Source organism: Nyctereutes procyonoides, unplaced genomic scaffold (assembly GCF_905146905.1).
Source record: "Nyctereutes procyonoides isolate TBG_1078 unplaced genomic scaffold, NYPRO_anot_genome, whole genome shotgun sequence".
Lineage (NCBI taxonomy): Eukaryota > Metazoa > Chordata > Mammalia > Carnivora > Canidae > Nyctereutes > Nyctereutes procyonoides.
The window spans coordinates 30,368,228-30,383,079 of record NW_026575120.1 but is presented as its reverse complement, the minus strand read 5'-3'; the positions used below and the strand labels follow the sequence as shown (position 1 = coordinate 30,383,079).

The 14,852-nt window shown below is 37.8% G+C and overlaps 1 protein-coding gene across 1 annotated transcript in view; it reads right to left on the bottom strand.

The window, feature by feature from the left end:
* Positions 1-980: 980 nt before the first annotated feature.
* MTPN (myotrophin) overlaps positions 981-14,852 on the bottom strand; it is a 53,794-nt gene continuing 39,922 nt past the window's right edge. The window contains exon 4 of the mRNA XM_055335260.1: positions 981-4,230. Within this exon, the coding sequence (XP_055191235.1) occupies positions 4,144-4,230 (87 nt within the window). The 3' untranslated portion in view covers positions 981-4,143. The remainder of the gene's footprint in view (positions 4,231-14,852) is intronic.

Here is a 14,852-nt window from a genome sequence, read left to right as displayed (position 1 = left end):
ACTAGATTTAAACACGTTGATGGACTTCACATCTTTAAGATTTACTTTAGAGAGTGTGTGAGCTGTGGCAAAGGGCAAAGGGAGAGACTCTCAGGCCTACTCCACATGGGAGTATGAAGCCGGATGTGGGCTCCATCCCAGGACCCTGAGATGCTGACCTGAGCGGAAGTCAAGAGTCAAATGCTTACTGACTGAGCCACTGCCTCGGATAGACCCCAATTCTTAAAATGAAAGTTTCATTGATCAAAAAATCTCCTGTCAACACTCACACCTACACCCACATGCTACCCCACCCCTAAACCTCAGTCAGCAACACAAAGGTCCCGAACGATAGCTTTTGCTGTATTCTATTGAGAATCTGCATGTAGTTTTTTTTATTCATAGACCATTTCAAAAGAAAAATACACAAAAGTCCTAGGTTGTTGACAAGACTACAATTGAATCAAACTGCATATAATCTTGTTCAGATTTTGAGGTTCAAAGTGATTTAATTTTAAATCAGAATATTCGTTCTGAAAAGTACACTCTAAAAAATCACGCACGATCAAGTTAAGTTTAGCAAATGTGAACCTCACGGATGTGCAGCAACTTCAGTGAGCACATGCGAGGTCTGAGCAGCTGACCGTGACCCTGTTTTCCTTAACACCTACTCCAATCCGAATGCTCCAGCATATGCTGGTTAGCTAGCCCTTGTGTTTAGAAGACCAGGATCACTAAACATTTCTAGGTGAAAACAATCTGTAATGGGGGACTAATACAAAAACAAACCTTCCAGATGAATAGAGGTACAGTTTATTTCAATGAAATCTTTCCTATGTCTTATTTTCTTTTCATTTATTTTTTTCTAGAAGTAGGGTGTGAGGGAAAATTTGGCTGAATCCAAAGTTGGAGTCAATCACAGGATGGGTACAGCTGTAGAGAAGAGGGTTTGGAAAGGAAGGCCGCAAGAGCCGAGGGAGGAAAAGCTGCTGACACATTCCTTGTAGCACAATTCAAGTTTATTCCATTTGTTCTTGCAACACAAAACTTAAACACAGTATTATTTAGCATTCGGATGTACATGAACTAGGATAATATGAGAAACTCAATTGTGTCAAAAGTATTACATTATGGAAAAAATGAAACTCAAATATATCAAAATGCACAAAGCACTAGTCTTCCTCCATTACTGCTTAGAAAGATATGATTGTTTTTCTCCATTTACAAAATAGAATCAGGACGATTTAAATTCTTAAAATTTTGCATGCAAAACACTGCAATTGCTTATGTAGGAGGGCACTCTCACCAGCTTCTTCTATACACAATCGAGTATACAATATTGCATGGAAGTAAAGAGCAGCTCAGTTGAAGTTTTCAGAGAAAAAAAGTAGGTACATACAGATTAAAGATCCATTAATTGGGGGAAAGAAATCAATGAATAAAGGGCCTTACTCGCAGCTTGTACACACTGTACCCACCTACTCTCCTCTGTGCCCCACTGGGTGGAGAAGGCAAACTATGCATAGAAGAGCTACTTGGGTATCCTCAGGTGCTGTGTTTGAACTCTAAGTCTAGAGATACCAGTCTGAAGCTGCAAGGAGGGGGGGGGGGACTTTGTTAGTATACTAACGTAAACAGGTAAACCACCTGTTTTTACTTGATATAGTGCATACAAAATGACTGACTTAATACAAAACTACAGAACATGCAAGATTTTTTCTGAGATGTTAAATATTCAGTGGAGAACAAAACTTATTTATCTTTCACTAAATGCATGTAGTACCAAAAAGCAGACATGTTTTTAGCTTCTTTTACTCAAAAAATGAACATTAAGTGTTGTGAAATTTCTCTGCCAAGTGGTTCAGAAATACATTATAAATAACCTAGTTTAAAAAAAAAAAGGAACTTGTAAACCATCTTGGCCAGTCTATTCTATGTTTATGTTATTTTCTCAAGCAATCGCTCCATAATTACGGGGCTTACAAAATGGCTGAGAAAGAAGAGGGAAGGCGAAGTAGCCTCTACTGCATTACAAGAACAGCAGGATGAACTGCACAAAGAATCACGAGGTTTTTGCACCAGGTGACTGTAGAAAGCAGACCAGGTTTAGGAATGATAAGACCGTGCACTTTCTGCAATAGCCAAATACAACACAACAGTTTGAAAGTAAAGGTAAAAACCATAGAGGGTAAAATCCAAGCCTTTTCAAAAGCATTATGCCAAGAGGTGAAAACAAACGTATCAAAACACCTTGTTGCTACCAACGTACAGACTGATAAAGTGCCCTCCGTCTTCAATGAGGATAGCTCTGTTTCTGTTCAGTGATGTAATAAAGTACTGTTTACTGACTTCTAATCCAACTCTAATAAGCTGCATTAAGACAGCAGAATTAGCCATATATATCAAAGTATTTAAATCATTTTGTTTGTGATTGTTTTCTTGGATGCAGGAAAATTACAGGGTTAGGCTAGTTGTAAGCAAAAAGCCACATGATTAAAAAAAAAAAGGTTCATGGGGGAACCACACACACACACACACACACACACACACACACACACCCTGGCATGCACGCATAAACCCACACCCTAATAAACCAATCGGCAACTGATCAATTAAGATTTGTTATTAGCTGGCTATTATTTTTGATACTAGTTTAACCCTGCTTTAGAATGCTACATTGCCTTAAAAAATCATCAATTTTTTGTTATCCATGATCTGAATACAAGCCCCTAACCCAACCCCCCTCCCCTTTAAAAATTTGAGGTACATTCAATTATTGCGTGATTTGGCTAAGGAAAAACCCTATTTTTAGCAAGGTTTTATGGATGGCAAATCAAAGGAATTGATATTTTAAATGCAAGATAGCAAATTTAAGGGTATCTGTTTTCTCGTACTGCTCATGAAATAAACATTTGAACGTGTATCTAAATATTTCCTGCAGGTCATAACACCCATTTTAGGGCACTATATTTTAAGAACACAGAATACATTTTGAAAGTGTCACACTTAATGTGATGCATGGTTTAGAAAAGAAACAAAAATATATTATGCAGGTGGGCTGGCGTATGTTCAGCAGAAGCCTATCCAATAACTTGGGGAAACCTGGTAATGAGCATATTTTTGAAGGGCCAGGGCTCAATTTGTCCAGATCGTAAATCTCACCCCAGTGATAGCTTTGGTGCAGTAAATAATTAGCATCCAAGGTGGGTCTTAGGGAGGATTTCCAAAGAATGTTCCTTGATTCTCCAAACATAACCGAGATCAATCCATTCAAAGAGCAAATGAAGAAAATCCATAGGTACTAAGACAACTGTTCTCTATGGGATACTAACAGGCTATGGCTATGAGTCTATGTTTAAATCCCCTTTTACTACCAGCAGGAGTTTGAAAGTGTTTATATGTTATATAAACATCTGAATCCGGAGGAGAAAAAAATATGCACACTGGAATGATTTCTCCTTTAGGCTTCCAAAATTTCAGATTTTATAAATAAAACTCGTCAGTTTTATCTAAAGATACATGAAATCCATGTGAAAGGGGAGAGGAAATCCAAAGTTGAGTCATCCAGCAATTTAGGAGTGTGCCCCCCTCACCTTAACTGAGCTCTTCCGTAAAGCTTAAACTTGCTGAGGGAAGATTTGGTCGCCGACCACGGGCAGCGCTCTTAACTACGCCAGGAGGCCCCCAGTAGAGTGCATCTTAAGGCAGAAGGCTAGAGCTGATTGCTTATCTCAGCACCCGGAGTTAGGTCCCAGCAGCCAATGCTGCTTGCACAGTTAGGGCTACCCCACACGGAGAGTTGGTCTTGGTAGAATCAGACCCTCGACACGATCTAATGAATAAACTAGCTAGGGAGCTGAAAGGGTCAAATGGTACTGGTAGGTTTTGTCTTTGCTCTCCCTTGGGCATAAGCTGTAGATTTTGTTGGAAACGGAAAAGAGGCTGACTTGATCAGGAATCCGAGTAAAAGCCTGATCACCCTGTTTTCCTCTCTTCCCAAACATTGTTTTTTCTGGTAGTCTGATTTGTTATGAATTTCTCTCTCCCCTCACCCCTCTTAAAGTATTTAGCTGAAGAAGCTGGCAGATAGAGTGACAGACAGACAGGCAGCAGTGTGAGGCCACAGGAGAGCCCTTCTTCCAGAGCTGTCAGCCCATCCGTCCATCACTGAAGAAGAGCTTTGATTGCCTGGTTGTCAGTGGCTTCAAAGGCAGTTAGTCCATCTGGACCTTTCACGGTCTTATCAGCACCCTGGGAAGAGAGGAAACAGCCGTTAATACTGAATGAGTCCACCATGAACGTGGAGACTCCATCACCTGCCCAGGCCAATGTGTATGTCAAGAATCAATCATCCCTATACTAATGGAATCCCTTCTGATGAAAACAAAAACAGAACCACAAACATCTGGCAAGGTTGTAGACTAAGTTGTAAAAATGTCAGATTATTTTTCAGGTACTAGAAACTGTAAGCTACAGATACAACTTGCCAATAATGTGGGCAATGATTGCCTTTCATTTATACTATCACACATTCATTAAGCTTTAGAAAAGATTATCCCAATGTGTAAATATAAAACGGAGAAAATTACTTTTGCCAAAGAAGAAAGCATTACTGTGACAATTATTCCTTTGCAATACCTTGTGGAGAGTGCATAAATACTATCCATACACATATTTCTAAAATTCAGAGCTTGCAAACTATTTAAGACAAATTCCTTAAGAATACTGTATAATACTGGTCATTCTATGTACAAAAACCGAGCAGTAAATGTTTGCTATGTGGGCTATAACAGGAGGTTCCCTTCTGTATTCTTTGGAAGTCCTCTCTAGCCTATATTCCAAAGCTTTACCTGGACAGTGTGATTCTGGAATATTTTACCTGCAACATGGTGTTTCAGTTTTGAGAAAGTGTACATACACCTTTGCGTCCGTTGGTTTTATTTGTGTTTACTAGAACAAAGCTCCAGGGGAGCATCTCCTCTGTATTACTTTGCTACTGTGTTCCCAGCACCTAAAAAGTACCTAGAACCTGGGAGGTGAATTTGCTCCCAAACCAGGTCTGGACCTTTTTAAAACTAGAGACTCCAATATTCCAACACCTGAGGGTTCTCCTGGCTAGTTCCAGCCCCAACTGATGTTTAGCCACCAAACAGCCTCTAGTGTCCCGCCCTCCTCCCCTTGCCAAACTCCACGGTTCTTCTGTTCTAAGGCCTACAGAACTCTCTAAACTTAATGGAGATGGTCCTTTAAAGACCAGCTGTAGTCAAACTTAGCAGTCTCTTCTCCCATTAACCTCGCTCTGCTCTGATCCTGTGGAACTTCTCACCATTCTCAAATACCATGTGTCATGCCTTTACACATGCTGGACTTACACCTGTGCTCTGGGAGATTCATTCATTCAACAAGTCTTTAGTGAATGTGTAGACACTGTGTAAGGAGTTGGAGAATCCAAGAACAAGACAGCCTGCCAGTCTGGCTAGTGTGGGAGACAGACAAAGGAACCATTATGACAGTGGTGGATGAGAATGTGTTCTGCACGTGGATGAGACGTCTGTTAGGATGTGATAGGAGGATTGTAAGGGAGAAAGGCTTCTCAAATTAGACGGTGTTTGTGCTGAGTCTTGATGAATAAATACAAGTTGATTAAGTAAACCAAGAGGATGACATCCTAGGAAGTGTTAAATGATTACAGAGTCCTCTTCATTAGGATTATAAAAATCTCTATTTCCTCATTTTCTAATTGAATTTGACTGCTTCATGGAACCCATGGAACTCACAGTCAAGTGGGAGAGAAGTCTATGAGGGAACTCTTCAGTGTGGGAAGTCCTCTACAGGTTGTGGGACAATAATTGGGATCACTGTATTTAAAACCATTTCTTACCTGATAGCTGCTTTTATGACTAGCATTAAAACAGTAATTCTGCACTAACAAGAAGTTAAATATTTTAGTGAACATCTACCTCTTGCTTGTTAGCTGCCAGACTTTGTTTTCTTTCTTTTGGTAACAGCATTCTTCCTAATTTGATTTTGGGTGAATGTTTTGTCCCTACTGTCTGTGGAGTCCTGGGCCTATATATATCCTATATAACTTGGTGGATTTTCTTCACCAAGTGTCAAAGATTTATTTGACCCAGACAGAACTTTCACTTTTCTGGATTCTGAATCTTGATGGGCGAGATCAAGAGAGGGAGAATAAAAAATTCAGAGTTCATGTATTTCTGTGGCATGACCCAGATGAGACAGTTGAGGAGTTTCTGCTACCTGGAGTCCTGAAGGTGCCACAGCTCCTGCTCCTTCTGAGCCTGATTCTCCAGCTGTCCTGTTGGTTCTATGACTAGTCCAATATCTTCAAAAATTCCCTTTTCTACCTGTTAGAGTCAATTTCTGCCATTTGCAAGAACAACAAAAGTCTGGCTGATTTATAGAAGTCACTTTTTAATCTAATTTTAATTTAATCACAGAACTCAAAATACACAAAAAAAATCCATAAAACTCAAATTCTATAGACCAGGTACTTCTGTTAACATTTTAGTGTTTGTCTACTCTTTTGTTTTAAATCTTTTAAAAATAAATGACTAACCCTAGAAGAACTAGAGAGACTATATATCAGACAGAAACTTTAAAAAAAAACCCGTATTACTACAAAGAGGTGCATTTCATAAGATCTAAAAGGTTCAATATTCATGGTTCAAAAATGAAATGGAGAAAACAATTCAATTTAAAATAGCACCAAAAAGAATAGAATAAAATACTTAAGAATAAATCCAAACAAAGTCAAACCATTTCTGAAAAAGAGGAACCAGTTTTGTCAATGTGGATAAGAATATTAAAATGATTTTTTGGTATTTGATGCAGTTCCTAACAAACTTACAGTAAGTATATTTGACTTCACCCTTTCCTTGAGGAAACCATTTTTAATCATTTGTTTTTAATTCTGGTGATTATTTTCATAGCTTTAAATAATATATTCACGTTAGTATTTGCATTATTAATTTTTTTTGCATTATTAATTTTAGATGTTCTCTTCTTACTTCCTGCTACATGGATGAGGCTTTAACTCACCACCAGACTATCTCATTTCTTCGTATATTTAAAATATCAGTTTGTTTCTTTATACATTTAAAGTACAGTTAATTAAACCTATATTTCTTGTTCCATCAGTTCGGACAGTATTTCATGTCTCTACTGTATACTTTCTCTTAAAACTTGCCAGCTTTTCTGTTTTGTCAAGATGAGCTTTATTCTGTTCTGTGAGAACTGTTTTGATTCTTTTTTATGCCTTTTAAGTCACCACAGTGTATATTACATCCCCAGGACTTTATCTTTCAACTGTTAAGTCTGTACCTTCACTTATTTTGCCCATTCCCCAACACCCCCCACTTTTGGCAACCAGCAACCTGTTCACTTTACATATGTGTGTGTATAAAGATTCCACATATAAGTGACATTATATGTCACTGACTTATTTCACTTAATATAATGCCCTGAAGGTCCATCTATGTTGTTGCAAATGTCAGCAAATTTGCAAATGCGAATTTCCTTTTTTTAATGGCTGAATAACATTCCTGTGTGCACACACACATGAATGTGTATTATCCACATTTTCTTTATCCATTTAATTGTCGATGGACACTCAGGTTTGTTAGCATGTCCTGGCTATTGTCAATAATGCAGTAAGGAACATGGGGATTGCAGATATCTTTTCAAGATGGTGATCTCATTTCATTCATTTTTTTTAAATGTATTTTTTATTGGTGTTCAATTTGCCAACATATAGAATAACACCTAGTGCTCATCCCATCAAGTGACCGCCGCAGTGCCCGTCACCCAGTCACCCCCACCCCCCGCCCACCTCCCCTTCCACTTTCCCTTCTTCCTTTCCCAGAGTTAGGAGTCTCTCATGTTCTGTCTCCCTTTCTGATATTTCCCACTCATTTTTCTCCTTTCCCCTTTATTCTCTTTCACTATTTTTTATATTCCCCAAATGAATGAGACCATAAAATGTTTATCCTTCTCTGATTGACTTATTTCAGTCAGCATAATACCCTCCAGTTCCATCCAAGTTGAAGCAAATGGTGGGTATTTGTCATTTCTAATGGCTGAGGAATATTCCATTGTATACATAAACCACATCTTCTTTATCCATCATCTTTCGATGGACACCGAGGCTCCTTCCACAGTTTGGCTATTGTGGACATTGCTGCTATAATCATCGGGGTGCAGGTGTCCCGGCGTTTCACAGCATCTGTAACTTTGGGGTAAATCCCCAGCAGTGCAACTGCTGGGTCGTAGGGCAGGTCTATGTTTAACTCTTTGAGGAACCTCCACACTCATTTCCTTCAGATAAATATCCAGAAGTAGAACTGCTGGATCAAATGGAAGGTCTGTTTTTAATTTTTTTGAGGAAACTCTATAGCGTTTTCCATAGTGGTTACGCCAATTTAAATCCTCACTAATAGTATGCGAAGGTTTCCTTTTCTTTATATCCTCACCAACATTGGTTATGTCTTGTCTTTTTGATGATAGCCATTGTAACAAGTGAGAAGTGATCTTTCATTGTGGTTTTGATTTGCATTTCCCTGGCAATCAGTGAAGCACCTTTACATGTACCTGTTGGCCATCTGTATGTCGTCTTTGGAAAAATGTTCGGGTCCTCCACCTATATTTTAATCAGATGGGTTTTTTCTTCTATTGAGTTGCAGTTCTTTATATATTTTGGATATTAACCTCTTATATACATTAATTTGCATATATTTTCTTATTCCATTGACTATCTTTTCATTTTGTTAATCTTCTTTGCTGTACTGTTTGATATAGTCCCACCTATTTATTTTTTTGCTTTTCTCTCTTTGCTTCTGATGTCAAATCCAAAAAAACCCACTGCTGACATAGATGTTAAGGAGCTTAACCTCTAGGTTCTTTTTCTAGGAACGTTATGATTTTCCGGTCTTATGTTCAGGTCCTTAATCCATTTTTAGATTTTTTGTGTAGGGTTAAGATAGTTGTCCAGTTTCATTCTTTTACATGTGGTTGTCCAATTTCCCCAACAGCATTTATTGAAGAGACTATATTCTTGGCTCCTGTGTTGTAAATTAGTTGTCCATATATGGTGGGTTTATTTTTGGGCACTCTATTATGTTCTATTGATCTGTGTGTCTGTTTTTATGCTAACACATTACTGTCTTAATTACTATAAGTTTTGTAATAGGTTTTGAAATTATGAAGCACAATGCCTCCAGCTTTGTTTTTCTTTCTCAAGACCGCTTTGGCTATTTGGAGTCTTTTGTGGTTCTACATATGAAGTTGGAAATTGTTTCTTTTGTATCTGTGAAAATGCCACTGGAATTTTGATAGGGATTACACTGACTTAGTTGATTATTTTGGGTATTATGTACATTTTAATAATTATTCTCTCAAACAGTCTAGTGCTAAGTAAGGGTATTAAGGTTGGTAGGGTGGCTCTACCTTGTAAGGTCATTTAAGGATGTAGATCCCTTTTCCCATGTTACTGACCTCATCGTCTGCCTCAGGCTGGCTCACCTTTACATTTGTTTCCACCATAATCTTTCCTACAAACTTGCTCCTTTTTCAGCATTTTCTATCATGGTAAAGAATACTACCATCTTCCAAGAAATGTGCAGACACCATGCAGTTTTTCTTGTTTACTTCCCGCATAATCAGTTACCAGGTTTTTAAACCACTATTCTTAACATTTTTTCAGCTGTCCTTACTGCCACTACTCTCTTAGCTCGGGATTTTTACATAGAGATCCTAATTCAATAATCTCCTATCTTTTTTCACTTCTTACACCATTTCAATTCAGATTCCATACATCAATTTGGGTGATGTTTGTTAAAATCCAAGTCTGATCATACTAGCCAACTACCAAAAAACCTTACTGGCATCCTCACAGAAGAGAATGAAGATAAATAGTATCACAAACAAAGCATGATCTCACTATTTACCTATTTAGTCCTATTTCTTCCTAGTGTATGTTGTAGCTCTATTGTTTTTTTTTTTTTTTTTTAAACCTTACCTTAATGCATCATGGTCTCTCTTTGTCCCTGTGACTTTTCTAACATTGTTGCTTCTGTTTAGAATGGTACCTTAATTCTCTATTAGATTCCTGGACACAAGTTTCAAAGATTCAGCTCAAGTGTCAATTGCTTTATGAATTATATTACAACTGCTTTATGAATTGTGCCTGAGGTTGTAATGGCATCCTTACTTATAACATTATCTCCTTGACCCACCAAGGCCACACCTGACCTTTTCCTTCAAATTCCTACTGTGTGCCACAGCCATCATAACACTTTAATGTGCTTGTTTTATGTATTTGTCTCCCTCCATTAGACTAGAGTTTGCTTTCCTCTACCTCAGAGGTTGAAAAGAAATTGAATCTGCAGACTGCCATAGAGCTACAGCTGGCCATCTGACACAAATTTAGCGTTTCCCATGGAGGGCTTTCCTTTTTTCAGTAAAGTCCCAGGAGGACACAGTCCTAAGCTCTTTGCTCTTGTTCCTACCCCAAAACACAGACACAATGCCTGGTGGTTCAGCAGTCATTATAACCATGAGCCCTGGGGAAGATAGAGAAGGGAGTGTGGGATGTTGATGACACAGCACATCCAGCTGCCCAGCCTTGGGTTGCACACCTCAGACCCCTGCTGAGTCACTTTTTTGTTTAAATCACTATAGTAGGAATTTATGTTATAGCTGAACTCCAGTTCTCTTAATGCACTTACCATAGTCTGAACTGATGTTAAAAGACCTTTCCTCCAAATTAGGCTGGGTTCCATGAGGGCAGGGGTCTTACTATATTCATCTCTGTACTTTTAACACCTAGGATGATGCCTGGTATATAGCAGATGCTCAACAAAAATTTACATGTGGGGCACAATGCAAATGAGTATTAGTAACATCAATCCTACCCTATCTTTTCTACCATTTTGTGTATACACATACCAAAGCACTATGTTTTTTTTTTTTTTAAAGATTTTACTTATTTATTCATGAGAGGTATATATATATATAGAGAGAGAGGCAGAGACACAGGCAGAGGGAGAAGCAGGCTCCATGCAGGGAGCCTGATGTGGGACTCAATCCCGGGTCTCCAGGATCACTCCTGGGGCAGAAGGCAAACGCTCAATCACTGAGCCACCCAGGCGTCCCCCAAATCACTGTGTTTTAAAGAATACTGCAGGGGCGCCTCGGTGGCTCAGTAGATTAAGTATCTGCCTTCGGCTCCGGTCATGATCCTAGGGTCCTGGGATGGAGTTCCATGTCGGGCTCCCTGTTCAGTGGGGAGTCTGCTTCTCCCTCTCTCTCTGCCTCTCCCCTGGCTTGTGCTCTCTCTTACTCTCAAATAAGTAAAATCTTAAAAAAAACCCATAAAATATTTATTTTGAATCAATTCATACATATTCTAGAACAATCCTGAGAAACTGCTCATTAAATACTCTATTATCTCATGATTTGGGGGCATTTGTTTATAGTTCTATGGCAGTAGGAAAAAATGCTCAGAACCTGGGAATTTTCAATTGTTTGAATATACATTTAAATATTGCCATTAGCATAGAACTTACACAATTCCATTTTGGAGTCTACTAAAAACAGTAACACTAGAAAAGTAATTCAAATACCTACATTTACACATGTTGTATAATGTTATTTACTATTACAGGATTTAACAGCGCATTTAACTTACATATTGATACAGGAGACACAATAAAGAATATTTCTGGGTACCCAATAGAATGTAATGCAATACTCAACACAGTAAATGTTATGTTTCTTAAATTTTATAGCAGTTTTGAGTGTTTAACCCAATACTACAGATATGTCATCTCGTTTTATCATCATAGCAGCCCTGTAAAGTAGGCACTGTTATCTCTTTTTAACAGAGATTTAACTTAAGCTCAGAGAGGGTAAGAAACTTGCCCAAAATCCAAGTCAGTAGGTTAAAGAAACTAGAGCCTTCTCACTCTACATCTTGTGTTCCATGATCTTTGTTAAAAATGACCTATGGACTTCCCCCTAAAAACATTAGGATGAGAGTCAGATTCTAGAATTTATTAACCTTAGGTATTTTCAACATTTTTGTGTCTCCTCCAGGAAAATGAAGAACCTTATACGATTTTGTATATAATGTGTCATCTGTTGGAATACATTCAAGCTAAAAACATTTTCAAAGATAACCACTTCCCTAAGTCTATTCAATGTTTGTAAAGTTTCTATTAAGTGTCAGACGTAGTTTTGATAAAGTTTTACTAGAACACAGTCCTCTTTTTTTTTTTTTTGGACCATATTGTTTATGGCTGCTTTTGTGCTATAAATCAAGTATAGGCATACCTCATTTGGATGTGGTTCGCTTTACCGGTGCTTCACGGATACTGGTTTGTTTGTTGTTGTTGTTGTAAACATATTGAAGGTTTGTGGGAACCCTGGATCAAACAAGTCTATCAGTGCCATTTTTCCAATAGCATTTGCTTATTTCATGTCTCTGTGTCACATTTGGGTAATTCTTACAGTATTTCATACTTCTATATTTTGGTGATTTGTGATCATTTATCTTTGTTCTTACTGTAATAGTTCTGGGCGCCCAAGAGTTGTGCCCACATAAGATGGTGAACTTAATCGATACATGATCTATGTATTCTGGTTGTTCCACTGGCTATTTCCCTCTCTCTCTCTCCCTCTTCTCCAGTCTCCCTATTCTGAGACACAATAGGAAATTAGGCCAATTAATATCCCTACAGTGGCCCCTAAGTGTTCAGGTGAAAGGAAGAGTTAGCTGTAAAATGTGGTGATGTGAGATGATAAAATGCCTATGCGATGAGATGCAGTGAGGTGAATGACGTAGGAATGGCCATGCAGCATCAGGCTACTGCTGACCTTCTGAGGATAGTCAGGACGAGGATCATCTGAATCTAGACTGTGGATGACCGACAGTAACTGCAACTGTGAAAAGCAAACTCTGGATGAGAGGAAACTATTATACTGGCTCTGTGCTGCAGAAAAGAAAGCTTATTAGGCTTACATGTTAAGGAACTTGCTCAAAACCACAAAGCTATTAAGCAGAACTAAGAACTAAACTGGGGAGTGGGGGAATGTGGCACCAAAGCTGCCAGTATGTCTTGGACAAAAACTATTTAATTATGACTCCAGACTCAAAGATCTAAATGGGTAAAAACAACAAGCTTACAATGGGCATATCTATGTATGAGATTTGGGAAACATTTAAACAGTGTAAGAACTGGTTTCTTCAATATTTAGGTGATAAGATTGGTGGCTGTATGAATTCTGGCAATGCAGTTCCTTCTGAAAGTAGCTGAGAAAGGCACTGCTGAGTTCTTGGAGGATCACCTGTCCTAAAAAGTTTTAAAACCAGACCTGCCTATGTATTGGGGTTCCGAGCTATGATAAAATCTGCACTTGAGAGGATGTAAAACTGTCTAGGTTTTACTGCGGGGGGGGGGGGGGCAGGGAGGAATTAGGAGTGTGAAAAATCATTCTACTTGCAAGCACATACTTGTTGATGCTGACAAGGTAAGTTACCATCTTTGGATCTCATACATTGGAATCTCAGTTCAATCGGCAAAATCTGTACCACAGACACTGAGAATTTGATGATGCTGGTATTTGAGAGGGGTATTCAGTTTTTATCATTAATTGGCTGCTTGATTTTTTAAAAACATAACAAACATGTTTAGCAAAAACATCAATGTTATATAAAAGATGGTCTTCTAAAGTTTCTTAAACTGATTTTTTAAAGTATATTTTACTCTTTAGAGCAATTATACATAAAACATTAATAGTTTGACTTTTTTATAAGAAGAGATAGCTGAATAAGCCTTTTTTGCTGTCGCTCATTTATTCTACTCAAAGAGGAGCAGATGTCTTACAGTTGTGTGAAACAGCTATGAGTCACTACAATTAGTGTTGCACAATCAGTGGTCACCTACTACTTTGTCGTACGGTTATAACACTTGCTAAGGAAATAGCTTCTTTGACACAGAGTGAAGCAGAGAAATAATGGAAAACAAAGCCCAAGTTTCTTTGGATTTCTTCCTCTCAGGTATAGCTGACTGTGTTAAACATCACTAATAACAAATGACGGTGTATAATAACAATTTAAGTATGCTATAGGTTTGTAATCTAGGAAAACAGTAATTTCCATGTTTTAGAAGTTGGATTAAATTTTCAAATTCACAAGATTTTCATTCTCACATGCTAGAGTACAACTTTTTCTATTTACTTAAAAGAATTCTTGTTCTCACAGGAAGTCGAGTGGTCATTTTTAATAGCAGTATATACCTATACGGGGACAGAATATGAACACACACCAGAGTAGATGGCACAGGTTATCTACCTATGTTCCTTAACATCCTTTAAAAGAGGAACAGAAGTAAACATTTAAATATTTCCCTTTTCCCCACACTGGTTTATTTAGGAGTGCTTTTCCTTAGGATTAGGAAGAAAGGATACTTCTTAAAATCCAGTTACCAATTACATAAATTATAAGGAATTCTAATAAGTATCAATATAGAAATGATATGTCAGAACTATGTATCATAACAATATTATAGGAAATGTCTAACATGATAGTGTATTAATGCTATAGACAAACTTCTTTCAGAGAATTGTATCTTCAACCAGGCAAACTAGATTTAAGGTACCAAATTATGTGTATACCAAAAAATATGTAGCTGTGAAAAAGAAATGAATTCTGGACTTAAAAGTCTACTGGCTAATAATAATATAATTCAAGAGAGTATCACTTCATGATTAACTCTTCTAAATAATGTATTTATGAAATGATGCTATTATTCAGGCATATAAGATTAGTTCAGTAATAATGAAAAATCCAGATG